At 39.6% G+C, this 27,923-nt stretch overlaps 1 protein-coding gene across 2 annotated transcripts; it reads left to right on the forward strand.

The window, feature by feature from the left end:
* The first annotated feature begins 1,664 nt into the window (after positions 1–1,664).
* LOC113547356 (FERM and PDZ domain-containing protein 1) lies at positions 1,665–27,923 on the forward strand. 2 transcript variants are annotated; one of them, XM_053230975.1, is made up of 17 exons: positions 1,665–1,922; positions 7,769–8,097; positions 13,871–13,975; positions 14,094–14,260; positions 15,551–15,653; positions 15,843–15,888; positions 16,315–16,419; positions 18,533–18,628; positions 19,039–19,164; positions 19,741–19,860; positions 20,549–20,685; positions 20,835–20,958; positions 21,093–21,185; positions 21,968–22,150; positions 22,228–22,372; positions 22,847–23,851; positions 24,019–27,923. In XM_053230975.1, the coding sequence occupies exons 3-17, from the start codon at positions 13,875–13,877 to the stop codon at positions 26,607–26,609; spliced, it is 5,142 nt and encodes a 1,713-aa protein (XP_053086950.1). In that variant the 5' UTR covers positions 1,665–1,922; positions 7,769–8,097; positions 13,871–13,874; the 3' UTR covers positions 26,610–27,923. The 2 variants fall into 2 exon arrangements, with proteins under 2 accessions (XP_053086950.1, XP_053086951.1); XM_053230976.1 differs by having other exon boundaries at positions 16,315–16,377.

The raw sequence follows: 27,923 nt of genomic DNA on the forward strand, positions 1-27,923 counted from the left end.
AATTCTAAAATGTCACCATAACCAGTTTTCATAGAGCTTTGACTATAATATGTGGGGAAAAAACACAATTTTAGCTGGAAAAAGGGTGTGTCACGGTGCCTAATGAGTCACGAGTCGTGAGTCATGAGTCATATCTTAGGCATCACTATTGTTATAAAGGACCAGTAAATAAATATGGTTTGAGACCAAGACTTTTCAAGACACGAACACGTTTAAAGATTGTTATAGAGAGACAAAACAAAATTACACATTCACTGGGGTGTCATAATGTGTCGTTCGCTAATGTGTCGGTTCTTTGAATCGGCTCTTTTAGCTGAACCTTAGGAGCCAACTCGCATATATGAGCCACAATGTAATGTTATTTTGCTTATTAAAAGGTTGAGTAAGATTTCATGAAACGATTTCTGATGTAAGGAGAGCACTCAGAGGTGGAAATATCGCAAACTGTCCGGTTCAGAAATAAAGAAATGGAAATGAGCCGTTTGGGAGTCGAGTCGGTTCAGTAAGAGCCGATTCACTGAAAAGAGCCAAAATTCGAGTCACTACTGTGTTCTGCCTGAAATGGTTTTCTTAGAGGACCAAAATATTGTAGCATGCATATAAAACTCACTTAAGGTAGATATTTGGACCACGGTTGAATCTTTAGAGTAAATTTTCATGCTTATACAGTGTAAGAACAAAATTTTATCTAATACTGAATGAGAAGTTTGTCTCTCTGCTTCGTGCTCTGTAATTAGTCATCACTTTTCTTTCTTTCTTTTTTTTTTTTTTTAATAAATTAACACTAAAACAATGTGGTGATTTGAAACACAGCCTTTCAAGTCACCAATCTGTCACGAATTGCTCATAAATACAGAAAAAAAAGCCTTTACACTCAGGGTACTGTCACTGTGATGCAGTGATGCGTCGTTCACAAACGAGTCGACTCTTTGATCCGGCTCTTTTAGGTGAACCTTAAGAGTCGACTCGCATATATGAGCTGCAAATTATTATTATTATTATTATTTTTTATTACAAAGTAGAGTAAGATTACATGAAACATTTCCGCCATAAGAAGAACACTCATAGGTCATAATAACATTTAAAAAAATTGCAGCTCATATCTGTGAGTCGGCTCTTTGATACGGCTCTTTTAGGTGAACTTTAAGAGTCGACTCGCATTTATGAGGCGCAAAATATGAGCTGCTGTTTTGTTTATTAAAGGGTAGATCGAGATTTTGCAAATAAAACTGTTTTGTAAACAATCACAGGTTAAAAATGTATATACATCGCAGAAATTTACATTGACATCTTTTTGGAAATAAAAAGATGTCAATGACAAGTTTGGGAACCGCAAGAGTCGACTCTTTTTTGATGAACTGAGTCAAATAATTTGACTCACTTAAAAAGAGCCGGGATTTGAATCACTCACTTAAAGGGTGTTTAATTAATGGACATAAAGGAGGTAATATATCTTTAAAACTTATGTATCTACTGCCACCTGGTGGTCATTTGGTGTTTGGACTGTAATAAATAAAAAATAATGAAAATTATAGAAAAGCTAGAAAATGTAGACTATAGCCTGAGACTACAGACTAGCCTGCTAGCCTAGCACTGTTTATAGAGTCAGGCAGAGATTAGGCGATTAGGAGTCCACACACACACACACACACACACACACACACACACACAGAGAGAGAGAGAGAGAGAAAGAGAGAATGGAGCGCGCGCCCACAGCAGATTGAACGGTTCAAGTGCATCTTCACTCTCGTGCGCCGTGCGCGCGGCTCTCTCGAATACCACGCGCCGTGTACAGAATTTCAAATTTAAAATTTTTAACGTCTTTTCAACGGTTTTTAACGGATTTTTCATTTACAGTCCCTATAAAACTATATGTATATGGATAATTTTGTGACCTGAGGTGTCAAATATATACGTTAGAGGTGAGTATTTCAAAAATATTTAATATTTCTTTACACCATTGTAAGTATGAAGATGTAAAAGAGAGACATTTGTTGAATTAACACCTACACTATGGCCTAAAGTGTGATGTTAATACTTTATAGAAGTGTAGCTGAGAATAGGCATTAATACAGTCATTAATTCTAGGAGTAAATGGAGGTGTTAATTCAAGAGTGTATGTATGCTAAGTCATTATTGTATGTGTAAATTATGCATTACATCTGTGTAGATTGAAATTTGTGATGTTAATTCAACACTATCAGGGCTAATTCATTGTTACAGGTGTAAATTCAAGACTTCAAGATTATAAAATCCTGTAAGTGTAAATTTAACACATTCAACACTGTATCTGTGCCATTTTAACACCATACCTTTTAATTGTACACAGTACAGTGTGTTTGCTTATCCAACACAATGTGTTAATCAATATTATGGATGTTAACTCACTAATGTTCATTCATTAATTCAGTAATGTTATTCTATACAGTGGATGTGCTAGTTCAACAGTGTTAATTTAGCCTTGTATATGCACTAGTTCACCATTATAGGTGTTAATTTAACCTGGTAAGAGTTAATTCGACATTATGTTTGTTCTGTGTGTTGACATGATGGAGTTGAATGGTTAACCAAAAAAAAAAATTGCATACATAACCCAAAATCAAGGCTTTATAAATAAATCAGTTCAGTGAAAGTGGGTTAAAGCAGGCTGTAATAAACAACACACTCTCACTCACACACATTGTTGTCTCATAATGCAGAAGGATGAGTGTGTAAGGATTGGCCTTGAGAAGGAGACAAAGACCTGGGTGACATCTTTAAGCTGCGCAAATCCAGATCCTTGGTCGAATTAGTTCGTCTGTCAGAAGCAAAGAAAAACATTTTTAAGGAATTTCATTTGGTCGTAAAAATGTATATCCAGCATGGACTTGGTAAAGACATGACACTGAGACATAGTGTAAGCTACGTCTTATGCAAAAGAAAATAAAAAGGGTATTAGCTTAGCTAGTGTACTGTATGTTACTGTCATATAGACACAAACATGTAGTTATACAATACAGTTTCTACAGTAGACTTTAGAAGTGCTAATATATTTTGGAAGCACTTTGGAACTAAAACACTGCAAGAAAAACTAATTTCAATATTTCTTAACTTTCAAAAGAACATAAAGTATTTTTTGGAAATCTTTTTTGCTTTGAGATCAGATAAATGCTGATGTTGGAGCACACCGGATTAACAAAAACATTCTTCAGCAACTCACAATGTGATAAAATAGCCTACATCTCATGCACACGTTACAATTTCATGACCTCGATTTAGTATTTCATAGGTTCATTAAGTTGTACAAGTAGCTGGACAAACTAACAAGATGCACTGGATCAAGTGCTATTTTATAAGCTTGTGATAATTGCAACTCATACAGCAATGTATTGCCAATATATCGGATTCCTATTAGATGATTATTTCAGTGGTTACCCTCTTCTCATCCTACGTAACCCGTCTCGATGAATACACATACTTTTTGAGTGGAACTATTGGCGTACCTTTTGAGGAATAGCTTGATTTGTACTTTTTTTCCTCCCGAATGCCCCAACAGAATAAACAGGCAGAGGAGTAAAACGACACACTGTTCAGTCTAGGCAAACTGCAAACTGCAAACTCCCACAAATCACGAAAATAGACCTGTCAAGATGTTCAACAATGTTCACGACAGCAATTAGCAGCATCGCTCTTAAATGATGTCCTGAAAAATGATTGCCTTAACGGGCCGTCTTAAATGGTCATTAATGACAGTGGTGACTAATGAACAATTTGTGGTGTTATCATTATGAATAAAAAAATAAGTGTTCACATGGAATATTAAAGGTAATAGTTTTTTAAATTACGATTTAAATGTAATTTTGCAATATAATGTAAATTTAACAATTTAACGTAGATTTAACAATTTAATATGAATTTAACAATTTAACATAAATTTAAATTTGAATCATATTAGCATTTAGTAAATTCAAACTATTCAGTGAGCTAATAACAATTTGTATCGTGTAACTACATTTGGTGATTCTTTCAAAGTGGCTTGGTTTCTGCTATTATGGCTATTAGCTAGTTATGTAATGTAAGACCATGCTCGATTCTGATTGGTCAGAAGGTGTCGACTAATTTTCTATAACAGCAGCTCTGACAATATTTCCAGCTACAAGGTTTATATTAATGCGCTCATTCTAATATATTATTGTATTGTTTCTTCTATGGTGGACACGCAGCGTAATTGGATGAATAATTTTTATAATTTTTTTCATAATTTTTATCGAAAGTGCCAAATATGAAAAGTGGTTTCGGTAATGACGACACTGGTGCAGGTGATAATTTTTTTTAAAAAGGGGCGTGGCTGGAAGAGGAGAGCCTTTCAGGAGCGGGAGTGCTATTTTGGTACAGACTGACTGAATCTAATCCATCTACACGAAAGAACGAATGAGTCAGCGTTTTAAGTCTGTGACTATAATTCATTTATGCGATTATTTTTAGCAGGAACTCCTGCACATAATTCTTTATTATTACCATTTATTATACCTCATACGCACACAAACACACACACTAAACCCCATTACACCAGTTTTCCAGGCAGCTCATGAATAAAAGCAGCCATTTATCCTGTTTTAAGGCTTTAAAGAATACTGACTATATGGCCTGGTGGTAGATCTGTTTATCCATAGAACATACCAGACTCCTAATGGGAATGTGCTGATGTTGCTTAGGGACTTGTGGATGCTCACACACACACACACTCACACACGCTCGCTTGTCTTAATGCACAATCCGGCTAATTTGATCAATTGATTTTTTTTTTTCGGACATTCTGTTCAAACATTCTCAACCTGACATTCAACATTTTAGCTAAACATGTACCAAAGCCTGTGGCTGTTATCCACCTTAGCAAACATTTGTCGTTCTGTGTTTTATATTATAGCTTCTGATTGGTCAGAAGGCATTGATTAATTTTCTATAACAGCAGCTCTGACAATAGTGCATGTGTTATGGTTTCACCTCATTCACAGGGACTTGTGGCAGTATGGCAGATGATGTTTACTTAAAATTATTTAACATTTACGGAAGGAGTTTCCAGTGTCAGGGCATGTTTTCCACCACAGGAAAGTCTTCAGGACAGAGGAGTTTGTGTTTTCTTGGTAACAAGCTTTTTTTTTTTGTCTTACTCTCTAATAAGAGAAAATGAGGAAATGACAGTTTGTAGCTGCTATAACATAAGTGATAACAAGAACTTGTTTCATGGACATTCCACAACATTAAATGTAACTGTGAAAGGATAAATATACATGTCATTCTTTCATGGAAAAAAACACTTCAGTACATGCTGTTATTGGAAAATAATCAGCTACAGGGTGGGTACAGTATCTCCAGTATCTTGACTACCTCCACTCCATCATTGATTATTTTCCTATAACAGCATACCCCCAAATGATTTAGTTCTTATTCATTCAAACTAAACACACTTGTATAGTAAAAGACAATGCTTTCTCCACACATTACAGCTTGAACGAATGTTGGGGGCGGAGCTTACGATCGATCACGGAGGAAGTGAGGGTTAAAAGCCGTGCTCAGGAGTTCAGGTGTGTCAGCAGTGCCAGGATTTGAACTCTCACCTTTTCGATTAATAGCGATCTGACATAAATGAACACACTCGGTCTAAAAGTTTTAAACTTTGGTCACTCAGAAAAGTTCATTAGTATTTCAGTGGAATTTAAAATATATGGACTTTATGAAGATTAACATTTGTTGAACAGCTGATATATGCTATATGGTGGAACTGCCCCTATAGAAGATCCACCACTAGTGTGTGTGTGTGTGTGTGTATGTGTGTGTGTGTGTATGTGTGTGTGTGTGTGTGTGTGTGTGTGTGTGAGAGAGAAAGAGAATTTTATCGGTGTTCTGTCAGTATACATTACTCTGTTAAGGCCTTTCTTTATTGCTGTGCACTTTCTTTACTTTACTCACACAAACAGAGAGAGAGACAGAGAGAGAGAGAAAGAGAGAGAGAGAGAGACAGAGAGAGAGAGTTTTTCTCTACTATACTGTTTGCACAGTTTTGTACATTACTGTGTGTGTGTGAGAGAGAGAGAGAGTGCGAGAGAGAGAGAGAGAGAGAGTGCGAGAGAGAGAGAGAGTGAGAGAGAGTGCGAGAGAGAGAGGTCTACCAGCAGCATTTTCTGGATAAATTATTGATGCCTTGCACTCTAGAGGTCAAACTCTCTCTCTCTCTCTCTCTCTCTCTTTCACTTTCTTTCACCTTGCTTTTGTGGGTAAATAAACAGAAAGAAACAAAGTATGCTATATGCACACACACACACAAAATACACATACACTGGTGCTTTCCAACTGTAATTCATTATTAGCAAAGTTTGCACTTTTATATGTCGTCCTGAATATGCAACAGTGGGTAAGAATAGTACATTGTATCAACGGGAAATTTTAAAAAAGATTACCAACCTCAGGTATAAACATTACTCATGCACATCATTTCCCCCTCTAGATAATTACCTGCATCTGTTTCCCTTTGTCCACCCACTGGATAATCTGTATGCTAATTTTGGTTGTCTGTTAAACCTAATCAGCTGCATTTTGCGAGAGGATGGACAGTATGTGCAAACCCCTGGAAGTAGCTTCTCATGGCCAGGTTGCTGACATGCCAGCTGTGTGCAGCACCGTGATATACAATGTACTTAAGAGGAAGCTCTCCAGGTGAAGAAATACTCCAATCATCTTTACTCCAAATCGATTGTAGCCACCTCCGTTAATTGATCCACAGAGTTATTTACAGAGTCTTAGAGAACAAGAGAAATGAATGAAAGGGAAGAAGATCATGGTGTCCCGGGCTACAGGAAAGAAAAGTGTGACAGAAGGATGGATCAAAAAAAAAGGAGAACGAGAGAGGCGCATTCGTTCTGTCTCTGTCCAGGACGCATTAATAATTCAACACTCAGGAACGGAAATGGGCCGGAGGGACTACACTAAGCCTGCCTGCTTTCTCTTTCACTCTTTCACTCTTTCTGTCTTTCTTTCTCCTGTCTCTCTTTCTCTCAATTCAGCTCACACCATGTGTCTCTTGCCTTCATCTGTCGTCTCTGTTCAGCCCATTTTTGTGTTTAAATCAGTTTCTAGACTTGAATGAGAGACAAGACGCTTCCTGAGTGTCCTGAAACAATTCCTCACAGAGTCAGTGAATTATGATGCTAATGATAATTTTTGTTTTCTAACTCCTAACTGCAGCGGCTAGTTATCAAAGCATCACTAGCGTGATATCGTAGTAATTACTTTGTAATTATCTCAGGATTAGAAGAAAATTAAAACAATTGAGTGTGAGGATGGGAGTATCTTCTCATTTGTCTTTCTGTCACTGTGATAAATGATCTCTTCCATTTGCCCTTCTGTTTACTTTTAGGAGTGGATATCTCTCCCTCTCACACACACACACACACGCACACACACACAGTTTCTGTGCCAATTATGCATCCTCGGCTCTTAATGAATGCTTTCGTCCTGCACTTGAATACATAAATAAGCTTCAGTGCTGCTGACGCTGATGAAGAGCAGCATCCATTTTTCACTTCACTATTGTGTCCGTGATCTTTTCAGCATCAAACGTGGACAAACCCATTAAAGGAACGGTGTACTTTATTTAATTCGCTTTCAATTCACGAGTTTAAACCTTTAATCAATGTGATGGACTTAGTTTTAATATAGAAGACGGGTCTGATATTGTGCTGTTGTTTCTTATGAAACGTAATATGATCAGTGTTTTTGTTATTTTTGACAGATGCATAATCCACAATTCAGACACAAAATGGAGGAATGATTTACGTGTTTCTACAAGTGAACGATGTGGATTTGTGCGAGTCTACAGAACGTAAGAAGAGAGCTTCTCGAACAGACGGACAAGCTGTGATGTAGAGCTAGTAAACTACTGAACTTCAGGGAATAAACTACCAAACAGTGCAACATCGAACCTGCGTGATGGATATTAGACTGAAATAAATGCTGACGGTGTACTGATATGAGAGTGGACTGCTCTACTAATGGATAAAGAAGTACATAGTGCATTGTAAACGACAGTTTCTCTTTGATGGAGCTCTAACACACAAGACGGTAAGTGTGTGTGTGTGTGTGTGTGTGTGTGTGTTTTGCTATCACGCTATGATTCAACTTTGAATTATAAATCGATTCTTTATTAAGAGGTTTAGTTACACATGCTACTGTGATAGCTGATCAAATCAGCTCCTCTTATTCACTTTAAAGATGCATCAAGTACGATTATTCAGTGTTTTTCAAGATTAGCTCTCTAACAGATAAGTAGCTGAATTTGACATTTGAATGTATTTTATCTCCTTGAAACCACCCCTCTCCCCTCCCCGTTCCCACCCACCCATGTTCACGAAGCTCCACCTCAGAATCCACAGCGCAGCCAATCACAAACAAGACTTCCGGGCCGGAAATCAGTTTTCCAAACAGGTTTTCTCAGCACCTTAATACACTTGTGCTAAGGTCATGGCTTAAGGCTTTATATTTTATCATGTTTTACAAATCACCCAGATTATTTGTACAAGCAGTACAGACTATTGCACCTTTAAGAACTGAATGTATGCGGTACGGCATGACTTACAGAACTTACAGCAAATATATTTTCTGTCTTCCTTGTCTCTATTCCTCTTTGATATTCCAGTGGTGGCGTTACAAACGCCGAGATTTGGATAAAACTGCATGCTTTTTATTTTTTTGAATGTACAGATATCGGGCTAATGCTGAGATTGAAAGCCGTTAAAGAAAAACGTGCAGAAAGTCAACGATGACTATGGACGGTTTTCACAAGTAACACACAACAAATACACATTTTCCGCACTGGAATGGTTTCCTGCTATATAAACACTACAAAATATAAGATTTGTGCTATATCGTGTTGTCTAGGCCTGCAATTAAAACAGGGTATGAACTTTATTTTTTTAATATTTTGTTTCCAAAACACGACAAACGCCAAATTCGTACTTTGTGATTTTATCAATAGAAATTAATTCTCATGGATCACTGAATATACTGTATGTATTATGTCACATTACAATCAAACACTTCTTATGATTGGAGAATTAAAGCCCCAAACCCGAGAGCATGTAGAGAGTGTAGAGTTATTGGATCTTTCAGTTATTTTGACATCATTGATTTTGGCCAGTTCCCGCCCACCAACCAGCGCTCTGCTATAATACAACAGCTACCAATCGGTGAGGGCGAAAGCTAACACGTGCTTCCTCTGAGACACGTAAAGCCAGCCAACCGCATCTTTTCAAACTGCTGCTCGTACTGCACCACAGGGCAGCGTAACACTCAGAGGAAAGTGCTATCTGCCATCTTCCTCATACATGAGCTCACAGATGCCTACGATTGGCTGGTATCACTGTGATTGACAGGGGGGATAGAGTAAGCCCCTCCCACCCAGAGAGCATGGCCAGTTTTGCTCTCTTGGACTCCCAGCCACAGATGAGTAAAGAACAATTTTTATCAGGCACCAATTTTAGTATTATTCAAAGAAAATCACACTGCATCTGAGATTCCATTATTTTTCCTCCATCCCCACTGTTTGTGTGGAGTGTGTGTGTGTGTGTTTGTGTGTGTGTTTGTGTGTGTGTGTCCCTGTGATCAGCTCAGGTTGTATGACGCAGTTACTCTCTCCTGGAGTAATCCAGTTACTCCAATTACCCTTCTAAAACCCCAGGGTCATCTCCCTGCCACTTTATCCCTTCGTTTCTGAATATAAGTGCATCCCCTCTCATTGCACTCCATTGAGAGTTTCACATATCCATTCATTCATGTGCTGTGGAGTTTACAAAACGTTGTTGTTTTTTTTTTGCTTACTAAAGCTAGCAGTGAAAGGTGGACTCGGCAGTTTAGCATCAACGCCTCGCAGTCCCTGTTAGAGTTAACCGTAGACAGGGGAAGACATTATCTCTCTCAGAGACCGGGATCTCTCAGAGCATTTTAAATCGAGGAGGTGGGCATAAAACGGAATTACGCCTCACTTCAGTGCCCTCTAATCGAATAGAGAACGGGCGGGAAAAAGAGCGAAAGAGGGAGAGTTAGACGGTCACGGAGAGAGAGATGGAGGGGGGGGATTCAGACAGCCAGAGATGGAGAGAGAGCGAGATGAAGGCTGTTGCAAATGAATTATGTGTGAAGTACTTTGAATTGCGTCTCCGCCGTTGCATCACAAGCCAAACTTTTAAAGTCCATCTTATTGATCTGATGATTTACAGATAGAGAGACAATTTAATCCCAGTCTGCACTTAATGTTAGGTTATACAGTCATGTATGCATCTTTTAACAAGCACCAATAAAAGCCTTAAGTTGGCCCTAATGCAGGATGTGAAATGAAAGTGATTCTCCAGTTTTAAAAAAGTAACGCCGAGTGCTTTTATTGTCGGGCTTATGCCCCGGGTAATGTTCTCGCCATGGCGTGGGAAGAAAGAGAGATGTAAGCGTGTAAAGCCATGCTTTAGGGAGATGATTGGGGTAATTTATGCACAGATTTCCACTTTCATCTGCATCAATGCTGAAGCTCTAAACAGTGTTAAGGGAAAGACTATCGATTTCTTCTGAACACGCCCAAACAGGGATATGAAAATGCAAGTTAAATCTGAGCTGTCTGCTTTTAAACTCAAAACATATTGGAGAAAAATATTTTTTTCATTTGCAGTTTTGAACCACCACTGATAATTTATCACAAGGATATAAATTAGGTCAGTAGTGTTCTTTTGTTTCAGAGAATCTCCATCATCACCTTATTTAATAATTAAACTAAGATGTTTCTTATCTCCTCCTTAGTCTGGTTTGGTTTGTTGGTTTCATTTTGGTTTCATTTTGTGTATAGCTTATAAAAAAAAAAAAAAGAAAAAGCTTATGAATTAAGTTTACGGTAATTGTAAAATATTATGAATAACTGCCGACACACTTTTGCATAAAATACACATTAATAATACTGTCTCTGGTCTCTTGTCACTGATATTAATGATGGAACACTCATTCTTATAAATGGTACTATTTTCTCTCAAAAATATATGATACTAAGGAATATTTTAAATAAATGCAGACAATTTGGCATTCTTGAAAAATTTACAAGTTATTATTTCTCATTTGTCTTCAAGACCAAAGATACAGATGGTTGTTAACATGCACAAATCAGGTAATGGGTATAATAATACATAAGCAGTTAAAAAAATACTGATATGCACAATTCAGGCCATAACAAAAAGTTTCAGATGTCTAAAATAGTTGGAAATTTGCCAAAAATGGCAACCCTCACACAGGGAAAGAAAAAAAAGAGCCCAAAGATTACAGTTTAGTTGATTCCTCTTGTTTTTAAGTTTCAAAATCACTTTCACAACCACTAGCTCTTTAGAAGTGTTGCACGAAAGAAACCCTTCGGTGCCTGAATTTCACCAAGCGTGATGAACACCATTAGCGTGTTTGGTGACAAGGCACCTGATACCCCACTGTAAAATCTGAGCTGTTTTGTTGCTGATATACTGTATGGGTTAAGGAATGTGGACACCTGACCATCACACCTATATGTGCCCGTTGAACATCCCATTCCAGATTTAGTCCCTCCTTTTTTACGATTATAATAACCTGCACTCTTCTGGGAAGGGTTTCCACTAGACTTTGGAACGTGAACCCAAAGAGGAAGCCCACATGCCCAAATCTGAGACTATAAAGGAGGTTAAAATGTTTTGTATGGAGGAGATCCTCTACGAGTGTCTCCAACTTTGTTAGACTTTACAAAAAGAGACTCTTGTAGACGTCTCAGAAAAATGTTTTAAAAAATCCATACAATGTCCCTATAGATTTGAGCACAAAAGATCATTTATCATGTGCGCGATTTATTTAATATATGACTTTTTGCACATTTTCATGAAGGGTGCCAATAATTTTATTCTACTCATTCTACTATTAACACTGAAATTGATGCTGATGATCTTGATCATCTTCGTTATCATTATCAATGCTATCCACGCTGACTTCGCTAATCATGCTGATCGCTGGCAGAGAGATGGATAATGGCGCTGTCCTGATATAGCGAAACCCGAGATCACAAAACATCCATGACGACCAGTGCGAACTTCTCTCTTCTCTCTCTCCCTCTCTCTCTCTCTCGGCACCAAGCTGTCTGGGATGTGTGTGATAACACATGATGTGCTTTTAGTGGGCCTGTAGGATGTGGGATGCGATCTCTTTGGGAGTGAAAGTGATCCCAGTTGTGCTTTATCACTATCAGAAAGCACTTTGGCGTACCACAGCGTAGTAGTTGTATTGTATACAGCAGACACAACATAAAGTCACATGTGCTGTGGTAAACAGAGCGCCACTCGTCTGATTCCCTGGATGAGTATGAGTACGTCCAGTATGGAGCGTTGTTTCAGTTGTTTCATGTTTCAGTTCCACACTGCATACATATTCATGTGGCCCTAAGCAGCACTAATCATATTATTTTATATGCAAGAATGAACAAAATTAATACCTTATTATCTTGTCAGCAGGCTACTGTTGTCATAGCCAGTAGCGACTTGACGTGTGTTAGCTCAACACTTGACTAAATCCAATGAATTTATTTCTTGCCGGTGTATTGGGTCCATTTCTCCTCTTCTGCTTTTTCCTTTTTGTGTTTTTTTCCTGCTTCAGACAGATATGAACGCTTCATGATCATGGCTTCTTCATGATCTTCTGACGTTAGTTACCTAATTTGGTTGCATAAATTGCAGTTGCTATTCTTTTCATAACACGGGGATTCCTGTCTGATTCCTCTCAGACAGCAACTGTCTGAAACCTTCTTCCCAAATGCTTGTAAAGTGTCTTAAGGGCCCCCTGGTGGTCTAGGGGCCTAAATGACCACTTATACCACTTACAGCAAGAAACTGAGATCATTGTGTAGTGGTGAGACGATATCAGGAACATTTTATATTGTGATTATATAAATTTTTGGCTGTAGTCAAGACCGCCGTTGTAATGTCCAAGACAAGTTCAAGACCAGGACTAACCAGACATATTCTTATGGGGGTCGATGCCAAGTCAAGATCGAGTCCAAATGAAAGTGAGGCGAAGTAAAGATTGAGACTGAAAACCATGAAATCCTTTTCAAGGCCAGCTATTCAGCTATTTGGCTTCATTTGTGAATTGCGACAATTATTAGACTGTTACTTCTTGTCAAAATTTTTGTTTGCAGCACAGATATATTTTTACAAACTCCAGGCCAGACCAAGACCATATTTAGTGAGACCAGTGCCCAAGACTGAGACAAGTCCAAGTCAATACAGAAAACGTCTCGAGACTGGACTCTAGACTGGGCTAAAAAAGTAACTTTTTTCATAAAAATAGCAACTTTTTTTTCTTTCTGTGAAAATTCAATCCTTTTGGTGTAACATGCGATTACTGAAAGGACACAAGTATGGTACTTATTGGTGAAAATCCAAAATTCATCGTCGGTATCCGTTGTGTAGGTCAATGAACAGGCCGGCAGCATCAAACGAGGTATATACATTAGTATATAGGTATAAGAAAGGTATTAGGTATTATAAGAATTAGATATAATAGAAAAAATGAGAAAAATGGAAAAGAAAAAAAAAAACAGGCTTGGATGTAACTACACACACGCAGTTCTATAAGGTATGTTTGACTCTAAGCTCATTAAGACCAGTGGAATGCACCTAACGTATGTAATAAAATTCACTAATGCGATCTAGTTAAAGTAGAATTGCTTACGTGGACAATTTCCAAGATCCATTATACTCAGTTTGTATATGACATCATCTTTAACCCGAGTGCATGTGTGCTTGTGTGTGTGTGTGTGTGTGTGTGTGTGTGTGTGTGTGTGTGTGTGTAGCTCAATGGAGGACCGGGACCGCAGCCGCTCTCCGTCACGCAGGACCAGCAAAGTGGAGCAGGTGGTAGGACGCTGGCTTCGTCGTTCCAGAGAGTCCACCAGCAGGTGTGTGTGTGTGTGTGAGCCCGTGTGTATGTGTTTGTGTGCCCGTGTGTATGTGTTTGTGTGTGTGTGTGTGTGTGTGTGTAATTAACTCCTAAGTTTTCATTCTCCGTCTCCGTAGAGAGCGTGTGTTGGACGATGATGGACGTGGCACTGATGCCAGTCCTCAGGAACAGAGAAACTGTCCAGTCAGAGTGACTGTTCAGATCCCGCTGGACCCTGACCTCAAGTCCCACGGCTTCACCGTGTCCACACACACTCCAGCACAGGTGGAGGAGGTCGTCGCAGGTACGCACCTTCATACACATAGAGCACATTGAGTCATCATCGGTCATCATGGTTATAACACAGAGCAGGGACGGGATCACAGGAAACCGTGATCAGAGCTGATGGGGGGAAAAAAACAGAAAGAATCCCATGATTTTATAGTATTAGCCAAACATCTATTTAGAAAGTGGAAACTTTGTCTTAACATAGAGATTAAACCAATTTTAAAATGAAAAATATAAAAGACTAATATAATTATACAGTATATAAATGAAAAGATGACAGGCATTGAAATAAACATGCAATAGGAGCGTAGTATATTATGAATATACCACGGCACGAATAATCCTAATTGTAATTATCACGTTAAATCATTTTAATTTATCCATGTGGCTATTCGGCAGCTTATAGAATAGCACTTGATCCAGCACATCCTAATATTTTTTATTATTGCATGTTGACAGTTCATTAAATCTAGCCATGGGAAAACGTAACATATGTGCGGGATGTAAATGATTTTTATCACGCTTTTTAAAATTCACTATTTTGGGTGTTTGTTAAAAATAATGCCTGAGGTTAATGTCGAATGTTAATTCATAGCACGCTGAATATTGCTCTTAGTCTGTTTTCCTTTTCAAAGCTCTAAACCAATTTAGTGTCTTCCATAAGATCTGGTAAAAAGTATCAAACGTAGTACCTGCTTCTACTACATGAACTTTACAATCTTCTCCTCTACAGTTGATCATTGTGTTGTGTTTGTGAGGAACAGGAAGCACAGACACAACACCAATAATTACTTCTTTCAGTAGTAATAGGAGTCATTTGGATTAGCATTAATAATGATAAAAGCGTGTGTGCGTGTGTGTGTGTGTGTGTGTGGTTTATTTGGCTGGAGAATATAAACAGCGACAGGAAATCATGGTGCGGGTTTGTGTGAGACCATCTGTTACCCAACCGTATCACGAGTTTACTGAATTTATTCCATCCCAATGAGAGATGATGATGTAATTGCCTTGGTATAAATATAACTGAATCATTTCAGAGTGCCAGAGAGTGCACCCAACAAACTGAATATTAGAAGCTGATTTGATTGAGAGTTTTGAGCTTTGGCTGGTCCACACAAAAAATAAACTTCATCTTGTATTTAAAAAAAAAAACAACAACAACTAAACGAGCCTTTTGGAGAGAGTTTCCTTTTGGTTACTGAGGTTAAGGTTAGGTTTAGATTTAGATATAACGTTAATTGTCAGCATTAATAAATATGTCAGTGGCAGGTCCTTACAAACGTGTGTGTGTGTGTGTGTGTTGTAGGGGGTCCTGCAGACGGCAAACTTTTACCTGGTGACCAGCTTGTGAAGATCAACACCGTCGCTGTCGATGATCTGTCTACAGAGCAAGCTGCCGACGTTATCAAGTACGTGTGGACGTGCACGTGTGTTTATATGTATATTATAATCATTCATTACGAGACCACACGAAGTTCCAGATGGTACAAGTGGATATGCGATTGTTCCCTCTCTCTCTTTCTCTCTCTTTCTCTCTCTCTCTCTTTCTCTCTCTCACTCTCTCTCTGTCTTTCTCACTTTATTTTTCTTGTATACAGAGAGTGCCAGGACACCGTAACAATGACAGTCCTCAGAATAACAGTGGTGAGTGTATACACACACACACACACACACACACACAGTGTTGACCACACTAGATCTTATAAACAATGTGACGAAGATCTTAGCAAAGACAAATTAGGGCTTTGGTCCAATCCACACCAGCATTCTTTTCCACTTTCTCCTCCTTTCTGCTGAGAGTGCACTTTTTTTAAACTCCAGGAAACTTGATGGAGTGCATATTATGTAGAATAAAAGTAGAGGAAGCTTAAGAGCACGTCAAGGGAAAGATTTCCCGCAAGTTTTAGCTGACACTGTAACTTAAGAAGAGCCTCATCCACGCCTTTCTTTTACAGTAAATGTTACTAATTGTCTATTTTAGTGGCTGTTGTTCGAGTGGTTGTGCAATGCAGCTAGCTCCATATTAGCAGTATTAAGGACTGTGGGGTTTTTTGTGTCTGTGTGTGTTAGGGGCCGAAGTCGTCCTTCATAACCCCAGAGAAGAGGGCTAAGCTAAAATCCAACCCGGTTAAGGTGCGCTTCGCCGAGGAAGTGGTCGTTAACGGCCACTCGCAGGTTCGGTGCACGCTTCACTTAGCTGTGCTCTCTGAGTCTTTGTGTGTATCATGCAGACATTTCTCTGTGTGTTCACACCCATGTAAGTGTCTGTGTTTGTGAGTTAACTTGTGTACGTGTGTGTGTTTGTGGAACGTCTCAATAATAAAAAGTTATCATTAAAAGTGCATTAATCTGATTAGTTTATTATTTAAAGATAAATACAGCAACAGGTGGCAAATTCATTTCAATATTTAAGTAAATTTAGACCTGTAACAGTCATTTTGTTTCAAAGATGCCACTGCCATTCAGTAGATCTTGCTAGTTTATAAATCTCAGACTGTGTATATTTTTTTCTGGCCCGCACTTGAAACAGATTGACCCTTTTTTTTTTTTGCCACTTTTCCCTAAAAGACAACTTCTTGTTTATTATCTAAGTGTATTTCTCTGTGAGAGAAATTGAGAGAAAGAACCAAAAAACATGGTACTCCAGCAGTAAGTGTCAGTTACATTTTAAAATGAAATAAAAATAGTTCTTAGTGGTGAGCTTAGACTTAGACCACTGTATATCCAGGGATTTAAGGGAATAAAAATCAGTTTATTGCACTATACTTTCCTCAGCCGTAGCCTAATCCTTGGCTTTGCAGGTTAAATAGCCATAATTAAAAGTACGGCTCTTAGAATGCATCCTTTATATAGAAAAATAAACAGCACTGTTTACAGATATTTAGTTTCCAGTCATTGTCTTCTTTGTGGAGTAGTGGTGATGATATGTCGGTGCGTAAAACAAAAAACATCCAGTGAGTGGTGACTCTGTGGGTAGAAACACCTTGTTGATGAGAGAGGGACAGAGGAGAATGGTCAGACTTGTTCCAGCTGACAGGAAGTCTACGGTAACTCAAATAACCCCTCTTTACAACCGTGGTGAGCAGAAAAGCATCTCAGAACGCACATCACGTCGAACCTTGAAGCAGATGGACTAAAACAGTGCAAGATGACAGTGGGCTCCACTCCTGAATTAATCGTGTGTGTGTTGAATAAAGTGAAGTGATCTGAAATCTGAGAGTCGGCAAACAGGGCATTTTGGATATGAATCATTTTACACTAATAGCCTTGAAAAACCACATCCCCTTCTCCGGTAGTCTTTGTGCATTAGTGTTTATGGTTTGTATTTCTCTTGTTCCATTTTCATTTCGAACTGTATTCGTTGATAATTGCTTACATTTTTATTTTGATTTACATTATTATCAACAGGAGAGTCGCAGAACTCAATATTTGTCCAAAATAACCTTAAGAAATCTTAGACGTCCTTATACCGTCTTTTTCAAATGGGACAGATTTTATGCCGCCTACTTAGGCAGATTTTCCTTAATGGGGAGAGACGATACTTAATAACAAAATCATCTGTATTGAATGTTGTGAGATATTTGAATATTGGCACATAATAATGTCTGTCTGTTGTAAGAAACTATGAAATTGAGACGCAAGGGTAGGAGTAAAAGTGAGTCAGTAAGCAGAAGTACAGGAAAGAAAAAAAAAGCATGCAGCATTTTAGACAGACCTCTTCAATAATTCACGAGTAATTGATTAATTATTCAATTAATCGTTTATTTAAGGAGGCCTGCATGTATTCGCGCGAGACGTAGTGGAGTTTTGTCTACGGTTTGGGATGGAGCACCTTAACTAAACTGAATAGATCTTGTTTCTCTTTATAGATCTGTTCCTTAAGCTGACTTTATTTGGCAGACAGTATTAGGTTGTTAATAACGAATTCTGGATACATGGGAGTAACCACTGCAGATTGGTGATCTCAGATGATCAGAGGTTCTTCATTAGGATGTGAATGCTAAAACTGATCATAGATGAACATTTTGGGGGTTTTACCAAGCAGAATCCAGTCTACACACATTTTAGGAGAGGATGGTTAGGATTCCTGCTCAAGGTGGCTACAACATTCAGGTCACTAAACACAGAGCCTTGACTTCTGAGCTACCGAAGCCCCTATAAGTTATGAAAAAAAAAAAAAAACAACCAGATCTTTGGATAGATATTTGCTTTTGTCTCTTCTCTCCAAAAAGGGATTTTCTGATTCTTGCTTTTCTGAGCATTGATTTTTTTTTCTTTTGGCCTCCAGGGTAACTCTCTGCTCTTCCTGCCCAACGTCCTGAAGGTCTATTTAGAGAACGGACAGACCAAAGCCTTCAAATTCGAGCCCAAAACCACTGTTAAGGTACGGAGATTGTGCGGTAATTAGTTTTTGGTTGCTGGAACTGAACTGACTAGGAACTGAATTATTTGATGAAAAAGCGCAGAATGGTTTGAGATTCGGCCCCCGGCACTTAAAAGTCGATTAAAAGGGCTATAAAGCTCAAACTGCATTACTTTTCCTATTCCATCAACAGAACAATGCAATCAAATTAACGTTATTTGATATTTCACATTGTTGAGCTACAGCATAATTACAGCATCAAAACAAAATAATTAGGAAATAGCGATTATATAATGGTGCCAAATTTAATCAAATTGTGAGAAGTACCATCAGCCTCCTCTCAGTGTCTTTTTACTATGCATGTGTGTGTGTGTGTTGGGTGTGTGTGTTGGGTGTGTTAACGTGTATTGTGCTGGTTTCTCATTCACTAGGACATTGTGATGACTTTGAAAGAGAAGCTGTCTATATCCCGCATCGAGCACTTCTGTCTGGTGCTCGAGCAGCAGTACAGCATCGCTAAACTCTTTCTGCTGCATGACGAGGAGCTGATTCAAGAAGTAAAATGCACAAACACACACACTGCACACAATACACAAGTGTTTGGAATCAATCAGATGGTATAGAGTTTGTCCAATTTTGGGTTTAGATCTTATACAGTTCCCAGAAGTCATTGCAGATCTGAACTAGCACTCAGATAAAACTTGGACAAACAGAATAGTATAACAGAGACAACTTGTGCATTTAAACTAGACTTGTGAAAAGAAGGAGAACACACCACACACTTGTTTATGTGGTTAAATTCAGGAAAACGCCGCTACTAAGCAACTAATAAACATGGCTGCTGTGTATAAGCTAGCTAATATCTGTAGTTAGCTATCTAGCTAGGTAAGTCTTCAGTATGGACTATGTAAAAGCACAAACTTGTCAGAAATTTAAACTTATTCCTCACATGTGTTGGTAAATTACTAGGAAAATACTCAGTATAAGTAAAATTACACTAAATTAGCATCAATCAACCATTAAGCTAACTTCCATGGGTTTCCTTTTGAATTTTTTTTCATGCAAACATGGCGAACACAGTGGTGACTGAATGTAGTGTGTGCACGTGTGTGTGTGTGTGTGTGTGTGTGTAGGTGGTCCAGAAGAGAGAGACTCATGACTACCGGTGTCTGTTTCGTGTCTGCTTCATGCCTAAATATCCACAAGAGCTGCTGGAAGAGGACCCTGTAGCCTTCGAGTATCTCTACTTACAGGTGTGTTTTATGGGAATTTGGATCACGTGGCCTTCACAATATTTGAAACGTACTATATCAGTGTTCGATTTTGGATTATTTTATCCTAGCTCATTTGAAGTAAGCTAAGTCCTCATAAGTAATAGGTGTGTGTGTGTGGTTTCATTGTAAAATGAAAAATGAACTGTTTAATGTTATGTTCTGTTATGTTATGTAGCGCTTTTTTTTTCTTTTTTTTTTAACTTTTTATGGACCAGAGATTTTCAGCAATGAGAGTTTGATCTATTTTGTTAAGAGTAAAATCTGTTTTTGAACCCGGATGTGGTCCACAAAACCGATCTCTGATCCATGTCTAAAAGCTAACCAGAGCACATATTTGGTTGAACGTCATTATTTACTGTTTCGACTTTATAATTCGATTTAAAAGAAATGTAGAAGTGCTGATGCCTTCTAGATATTTTTGTATGTAAGCAAGCAGCTTAGAACGAAAACACTGACTTGATCAGTGTCTAGCCACAGTAATGGGATGCTAAATAAATAAATAAATAAATAACATTAATCAAACACACATATTAATAAGGACAATATGGATGTACCTCCTGTTTAGCAAAAACTAGACAATAGAAATGATACAATGACAGTGTCAGAAGTTAAAAAAAAATAAAAAAGCCCTGACATTCACTTTCTTTCCCTATGTGTGTGTATATAGTGCGTGAGCGATGTCCTGCAGGAGAGGTTTGCCGTGGAGATGAAGTGTAACACGGCGCTCAGACTGGCAGCTCTGCACATACAGGAGAGACTCGCCAGCACCGGCCAGTCACCCAAAACACCGCTAAAGACCGTCATGTAAGTCTCACACATTACTACAGGTGCTTATACAGTCGCACACATTTATCCATGCATTTTAAGCACTAACCATAATCTAGCAAATTAATAATCATAAGCTATCGTGTGTGTGTGTGTGTGTGTGTGTGTGTGTATGCTGGTGTCCACAGGAAGGACTGGGGTATTGAAAGCTTTGTCTCCAGCACCCTGCTGAAGAACATGAGAGAGAAGGACTTGAGAAAAGCCATCAGTTTACACATGAAGAAGATCCTTTTACAGGAACACAAGCATAAGGTGTGTGTGTGTGTGTTTTAGAGTGATAATGTATTTAATGAGAATTTATGTATCTTTATTTCTTCAGTGTATAGAATACACCTGTGTGTGTGTCTGTGTGTGTGTGTGTGTGTGTGTGTCTGTCTGTCTTTTAGGCGATGACAGTAAACCAGGCCAGGATAAACTACCTGAGCGAGATGTCTGAACTCAAGTCTTACGGGGGAAAATCCTTTAGTGCCACCATGATGGTAAGAATTCAAGACACACACAGCAAATTCTTCTGCCTCCTCTCCTTGTTGAAGGCAAAGTCAAAAATTCAAAACAAAGGTTACAAATATGACCAATTAACAAATTACAAATTAGACAGAAAACTGTAAATAAGTAGTGGCTGGTAAAAAGCTAGCTAGATTTTTCCAACTGCATGGAAATATTACTGTGTATAAAGAGGCCCATAATAAAAAGAAGAAAGAGGTTAAAGAGGAAGTAGCTGAGAGTGTGACACTCATGATGATAATTAAATATCTCAAATTTAGACTATTCAAACCATCTGTTCGATTCTAATTTGGGTTTTCTAAACCATAAAAAAAGAAAAGAAAAAAATGGAGGAAAAGAAATAGGAGGAAATGCTTATTTACACAGTATCTCATTTACACAGTATCTTAAACACCTCACATGATAAACTCATGTTCAGGAACCCAACCATTATGATTTTTTTCCATTTGTAATCTATTTTTAAATGTTTGGAGCTCATTTTCATGCCAAATCCCCCAGAATGTTTAATTCAATTCAATTCAGTTTTAATTCTACAGCACTTTTAACAATGGATATTGTCAAAATGCAGCTTTACGGAAATATGGATATAGATATAGATCCAGATTTATCCCTAACGAGCAAGCCAGAGGCAACAGTGGCAAGGATAAACTGAGATGACATGAAGAAACCTTGAGAGGAACCAGACTCAAAAGGGAACCCATCCTGTTCTGGGTGACCCCGGTTAGTATCATACACACTCCTTTCTCCATCTCTGCAGCTGCAAGACAGGGAGTCTACGGTGAGCTTGTTGGTGGGGGCGCAGTACGGGGTGAGTCAGGTGATCAATCACAAGCTGAGCATCATGACCACACTGACGGAGTTCAGCAGCATCACCAGGGTGGAGCTCGTAACGGAGTCGGAAAGTGTTAGCCTGGTCAAGATCTACATGCAGGACATTAAGGTACATACTGTAGGTGCATTCAAAGGTATATAACAGGACATACTCTACCTTCTCCTCATTCTGTCTCTCCCCTACAGCCCATAACATTGCTATTGGAGTCAGTGCCTGCTAAGGATTTGTCATGTCTGGTAGCTGGTTATTGCAAAGTATTCATAGATCCTCAAATCTGTGTGTTCCCCTGGACGGTCGAATCAAAGAGCCACCGTATATCTGCAGAAGAAGGTAGGAAGTCATACTCGTACAATAATACGTACAATAAAAGCAAAGTAGAAAAATGACACTTGATTATTTTATGCTAGTTCTGAAAAAGTTTGTCATTTAGTTTCTGTTCTAGTTCTGTCTCCTCCTCGTCCTGTCTGTGTCTCACCTCGATCAGTTTGGTTATTGTGTCTTATGGTGAAGACGTGGACTGAAAGACATGAATGGATGATAAGACTTCGCAACAAGACCACAAAATGGCAGGATATGCACAGACAAACTAATTAAGGGCTTAACACAGAACGCATGAAAACAATCAGATAACACACCAGTGACAGGACGGGGCAGAAACAGGACTAGAACAGAAGCACATGATGATAGAACCAGGAAACTCTGTATATCTTTATTATACTTTGAAGTCTTCTTCAATACTCTGTACTGATGATAAGTACCACTTGAATTACAGTAATACGGTGTGGATATGTGTATTCTGTGTAGGTTATGTATCAAGATGCTGCAGCGACTCCGAAGACTCAGAAGTGGATGCTCTGCTTGTTCATGCTACAAGTCCTACCCAAACTGATTTACCCATCAGTTTGGTCAATAGTCAAGTTGTAGGACAAGAGGAAGAAAAAGCCATCACAGAAGGAGAGGAGGATGTAGAAGACAAGAGTGAAAAAGAAAGTGTGGAGAATGGAGCTGGAGAAACAAAGAAAGTAAGACTAGAGGAGCAGGAGCCTGTTGCAGAAAACGACACGGTGGAAACCAAGACGACTGAACAAGAGCCCAAGGAGGAGGAGCCACCATGTGTCATCATTGTGGAGGACCCACCATCAGAGGCATCAGATTCATTTCACACAGACTCACGCTTCATAACCAGCATGTCCAGCGACTCCATGGACGCTTTAGAGGAGGATGACTTTTTGACCTACTTCTCCACTAACTGTGTCAGCCAACTGAATGTGAGAGACCATTACCTCCATGTTGATACTCATGCACCATGTCCGAGTCAACCGGATTGCCAAGACGGCGATTTCAATGATGAACTGTGTTCCATTGATTTCCCTGCCAATGATGACGAATTCTTATGTCTCGCTGCCTTGTCTAGCATCGCAGAATGTCTACCCAGTCCTACTGAGGCCAGTGAGGATGAATATTCAGAACAGGGAGTTGATGAAGATGAACAAGAGGCACCAGAGGACGTTTTCGAAAGCATCGAGCCTCCTCAAGGAGAGTGTGTGTTTACATTCAACCAGGGTGATGCACAACAGTACTACAACATCTGTTCGAATGTAACGCCCGATAGCAGTCACGTCCATGCAAGAACAGCTTCTCCTCACCACACTCACGAAAAAAACAAAGAAGAGGAGGAGAGGGTGACTGAGCCTGTGCCCATTCTTCTGCCTCCTCCAGGTTTTGGGGACAGTAGCTCAGATGATGAGTTCTTTGATGCCCAGGAGAGATTCATTTCTGAGGAACCTTTGTCAGCACCAATGCCTAAAGGTTTGTTCCCATTATGTACTCTCACATACATGTATTTGTGATTCTTAGGTGGCGAGTCACAAAATCTGGAGTTTAGATTATTTGTACTAGATCATTTTCTTTTATGTCTTTATGTCTTTAAAGAAGCAAAAATCATATGTGTTTATTTATACCTCTCACCCTTCCAGAACGTTCTAGAGATTCAAGTGTCATGAAGCGTACTCTGAGCCTAAGTAATATTGGCATCAGTGCTGGTGAACGAAAGAAGCGAGAAGGAGAGAGTAAAAAGAGAGAGAGAAAAGATAAAGAAAAACTAAAGACGGAGACGAGAAATGAAATTCCAAGGTTCCGCAAGAGAAGCAGAAAGCGTCGTTCCTACTTGGAAACGGAGCACACCTCTTTAGTATCATTTCCTGAAAAAGACCGAACAAAACATTACAACCAAATCCCAAATCACTGGTTGGGACCCGGGCATCTTAGTGAAAGCCACCTTGATGGGCTGTCAGATCAAAGCTCCTGCCCCACAGTCTCATCTCTAACAAACGCTGAGGGTGAGCCAGCACAAATGGAATCAAAACCCATCACCCCGTCCAAACCGAGTGAGTCTGGAACCTATCATCTTCTCCATGGTAACAAAATCAGTAAGGCAAGTCAGCGGAAACAGCAGGTTATATTGATGGAACCAGATTCCATGGAGTTTAAGTCTGTCACCGAAATCATGTCTACTGCCTCGCCTGCTATTGTAGCAGTACGCACCTCTACAGAGCCTAAAGTAAAAGGCAACGTCACAAGCAGTGCTGATGGACTTGAAGAAGAAGGTGCGGTAGGAGGTTTTGTTGAAAGGTTGCTTGATGGTCACTTGTTTTTTGGCACTCCTAGCAGGGATTATGGTGATGATGCTTTACTTGTGAAAATAAATGACCAAGAATCCCTGATAGAAGGTCCACCTCAGGAACCTTTGCACAGGAAAAAGAGCTGCTCACTTCCACGATTAGATCAAATACCTGCATCTAGCTCGCTTTGTTTGACAGTCCCAACCATATCCTTCACCCAAAGCCCAGGCATGGACAGGCTTGATGTAGAAAGTCTGGAAATGGGCATTCAAAAATGTTCAATAGAGCCAACAGAGAGAACAAGAAGTCAGAGCATGTCTGCAGTATCCGACAGTAGCGGTCTCTTTTGTTTAACGAGGCACCTCTTCCCTCAGACAGAACCTGTAGTCTGCACAAAAGAACCACATTCTGGTGACGCAGACAGTTCTGGCTATCCATTCACGAAAGAACTATCCTCCACTGTATCTCCTGGGCCGCTTACCCAGGGATACGTATTCGCGCAATGTTCTTCTGGTATTCTTGGTCGCCTCTCTGCTTCAACACTGCGGGGAAAGATCCAGAACTTGCCCCTGTACCTGTCCCGTTCCCAGGAAGTGCTAGCTAGTAACAGTAGTCTTGTAGATATTGCCAAACCAGCAAGGAGATTTTCTGAAGACATGACCACAACTGAGGTAAAGTCTGAAGAGGTCACGGAGGTGGTTGAAGAGTATGGGGAAGTAGTTTGCAATAATTCTTATGTGGAAAGAGAACAGAAAGCTGAACCCGAAGAACTATCTTGGCCTCCAAAGTCACCTTCAAGCCTGAAATCGGTTGACCCTGTCAAAATCAGCCCTTCATCTCTTGTGGTTACTACGCAAAACCTTAATGGACCATGGAGTGTGGTGACGTCACAAGAGATCAGCAGATTACAAGCAGGAAGCAGGCCTCTTGTGGGTGCACACTCGCAACCTCTCACAAATTGTGAATCCAAGCCCACCAACACCCAGCCGCAGGCCCTGCCTTGCCCAAATCTACATGTAAAGCCTGACCTTACTTGCAGCTCAATGCTTGCCTCAGTGTGTGAGACAGTAATCGAGAGTGCTGAAACACCTATGGAGGTTTGCGGCTGCCAATCAGCATATACCAACTGCTTCAGCAGTGTCTTGGACAATGGGAGTTTTGATGACGAGCTGACTGTCTATGAGTTCTCCTGCAGGACGCAGCAAAGCATACGTGACCGGGTAGCGTTGGTGACATCTATCCCTCCTTCATCCCTTTCTGGTTCCTCTTCCTCTTTTTCACCATCCTCACCCCTCCCAGCTTTCTCTCGTGTGGTCCTGCCACCTTCCTCGTCCACTGAACTTGGCCCCCTTCTGTCACCTCTGGACACCCCGGACTGCTTCCTCTCTGACCCTCATGGAGATGCTATCACCTCCTTACTGGCCCAGCATTACCCCTTACCACCAACAGGCTTCCTGGCTCTGCAGAGAGATGTTGACACACTATTAACTGTCCTAGATGGAGCTATGAAGGACCAAGATTGCATCCAAGAGCATCCCAGAGACAAATGTGCAGACCACTTTTCTGAAAACAAGCGCAGACTGCATGTGGAGGCACGAGGGTTTCTGGCTGGCTGTCAGCAGGTCGTGAAGGCTGGGCAGACCCCAGCAGAGACGCTGCAAGCCCTAGCGGACAGTTTTCACTCACTGGTGCACCTGACAGCTGTATGCCTAAGTTTCTCTAGCTGCCAGAGGTGCCAGGAGCGCCACTCTCAAACCTTGTCGGGACTTGCAGATGTTGCGCAGACCTATCAGGAGTTTGCACGGGCGGCAGAGCGCTTGGGCATGGCTACAGAAAGGAGGACATGCCATGAGCTCAGCATTAAACTCCTGGCCCGCCAGTGTACCGCACTCACAGCCTCAGTCTTCTGCCTAACGCAGCTATTCCGTACACTCACGGCCCTTTGACCTTCGAACAATAACGTCTTGCAGACGTCTGACTCTAGTGTAATTCTGCCAAATCGGAGCTACGTAAGGCATTTAAAATATAAATATATAAAAGCCTAACTATAGCAACCTAACTAATGGTGTCCAAAGATGCTGACCTTTTACTGATGAGTATACACACACAACACACAAAATCAGGGTGACACTGATTATGAATGCACTCACTCACACACACACTGACAATCACTTGATTAAAATGCGGCATGTGGTATTATTACTTCATCAGCGTTTTTATTTGAATGTATGAAATTATTTTCTTATTCCGTATCTATGTACTTTAGTAGGTTTCTTGAATTCATTAGTGGCTATTTTCGGGTAGGAAAGTTTTTTTTTTTTCTTTATCGTATGCACAATGTAGCAGTTAAGCACAAGAACAGGACCTCACCTTGAACTTTTCCTCATTCCTCTTCCTCCTCTATCTTTCTGTCTTTCTGTTTCACGCATATGCATAATTGCCACTAAATCAATCTTTATAAAAATGTGTGAACTTACTTTTCACACACCTAGCTGCACACTCACCAGAGCAGAATTAACAAAGGCTCAATGTTTAGTAGACACTAATGGTTATCTGTTAGTGACCAGGAACTATACTTTGCATATTTTGAGCAGGCATACCAAAAGATATGAGTAACTAGGTTGTGCTTTTTTTGTAGATGAAGACTCAGGTGAGTAGCTTTTTTCAAGATGGATTTTGACAACGTTTCATTATTAATATTTTTTTTATTACAGACACATTATTTATTAAACTTTATTTATATGGATATATCATTTCACAAAGTCCAGTCAGATCCACAGAGATATGTTCTTGTTATACGGTTGGCTTCTCACATCTGTAATTAATTTGTTTCTGTTTCTTTGTGCTTAATTTTAGTAACTTTAGTTGTCTGACCTCTTTTCTTCTAAAGGCCTGAATCACAATTTGGTACGACTTACAACAGGAGCAGGCGATTTAGCTTTAATGGTCACCGTCATACCACACGAGGATTGTAATATTACTTTTTCATACAGGTGTGTGATCTAACCTGGAAGCTGCTGTGCACTATTCTTATTAGGCATGCTTCAAACCATACACATACTGTACTTTACCATTTACAACATGGACTAGGGGACTGCATGCAGAAACCAAAGCATGACCTGATCGAGTGACTGATGAGCGTCAGTGGCTCAGTCGCTGACCAATCAAATGAGGGAATGAATGAATGAATGTCTAGATGATGAAATGCAATCTCTTGCTTTGTAATGCAGTATTCACTATTAAAAAGAGTCTCAAAATGA

The sequence above is a fragment of the Pangasianodon hypophthalmus genome, chromosome 28, assembly GCF_027358585.1.
Source record: "Pangasianodon hypophthalmus isolate fPanHyp1 chromosome 28, fPanHyp1.pri, whole genome shotgun sequence".
Lineage (NCBI taxonomy): Eukaryota > Metazoa > Chordata > Actinopteri > Siluriformes > Pangasiidae > Pangasianodon > Pangasianodon hypophthalmus.

Coding starts and splice junctions, on each gene's coding strand:
- LOC113547356 (XM_053230975.1), top strand. CDS start 13,875: ATGGAGGACCGGGACCGCAGCCGCTCTCCGTCACGCAGGACCAGCAAA. Junction 14,261..15,550: donor GGTGGAGGAGGTCGTCGCAG/GTACGCACCTTC, acceptor TGTGTGTTGTAG/GGGGTCCTGCAGACGGCAAA. Junction 16,420..18,532: donor TCGTTAACGGCCACTCGCAG/GTTCGGTGCACG, acceptor TTTGGCCTCCAG/GGTAACTCTCTGCTCTTCCT.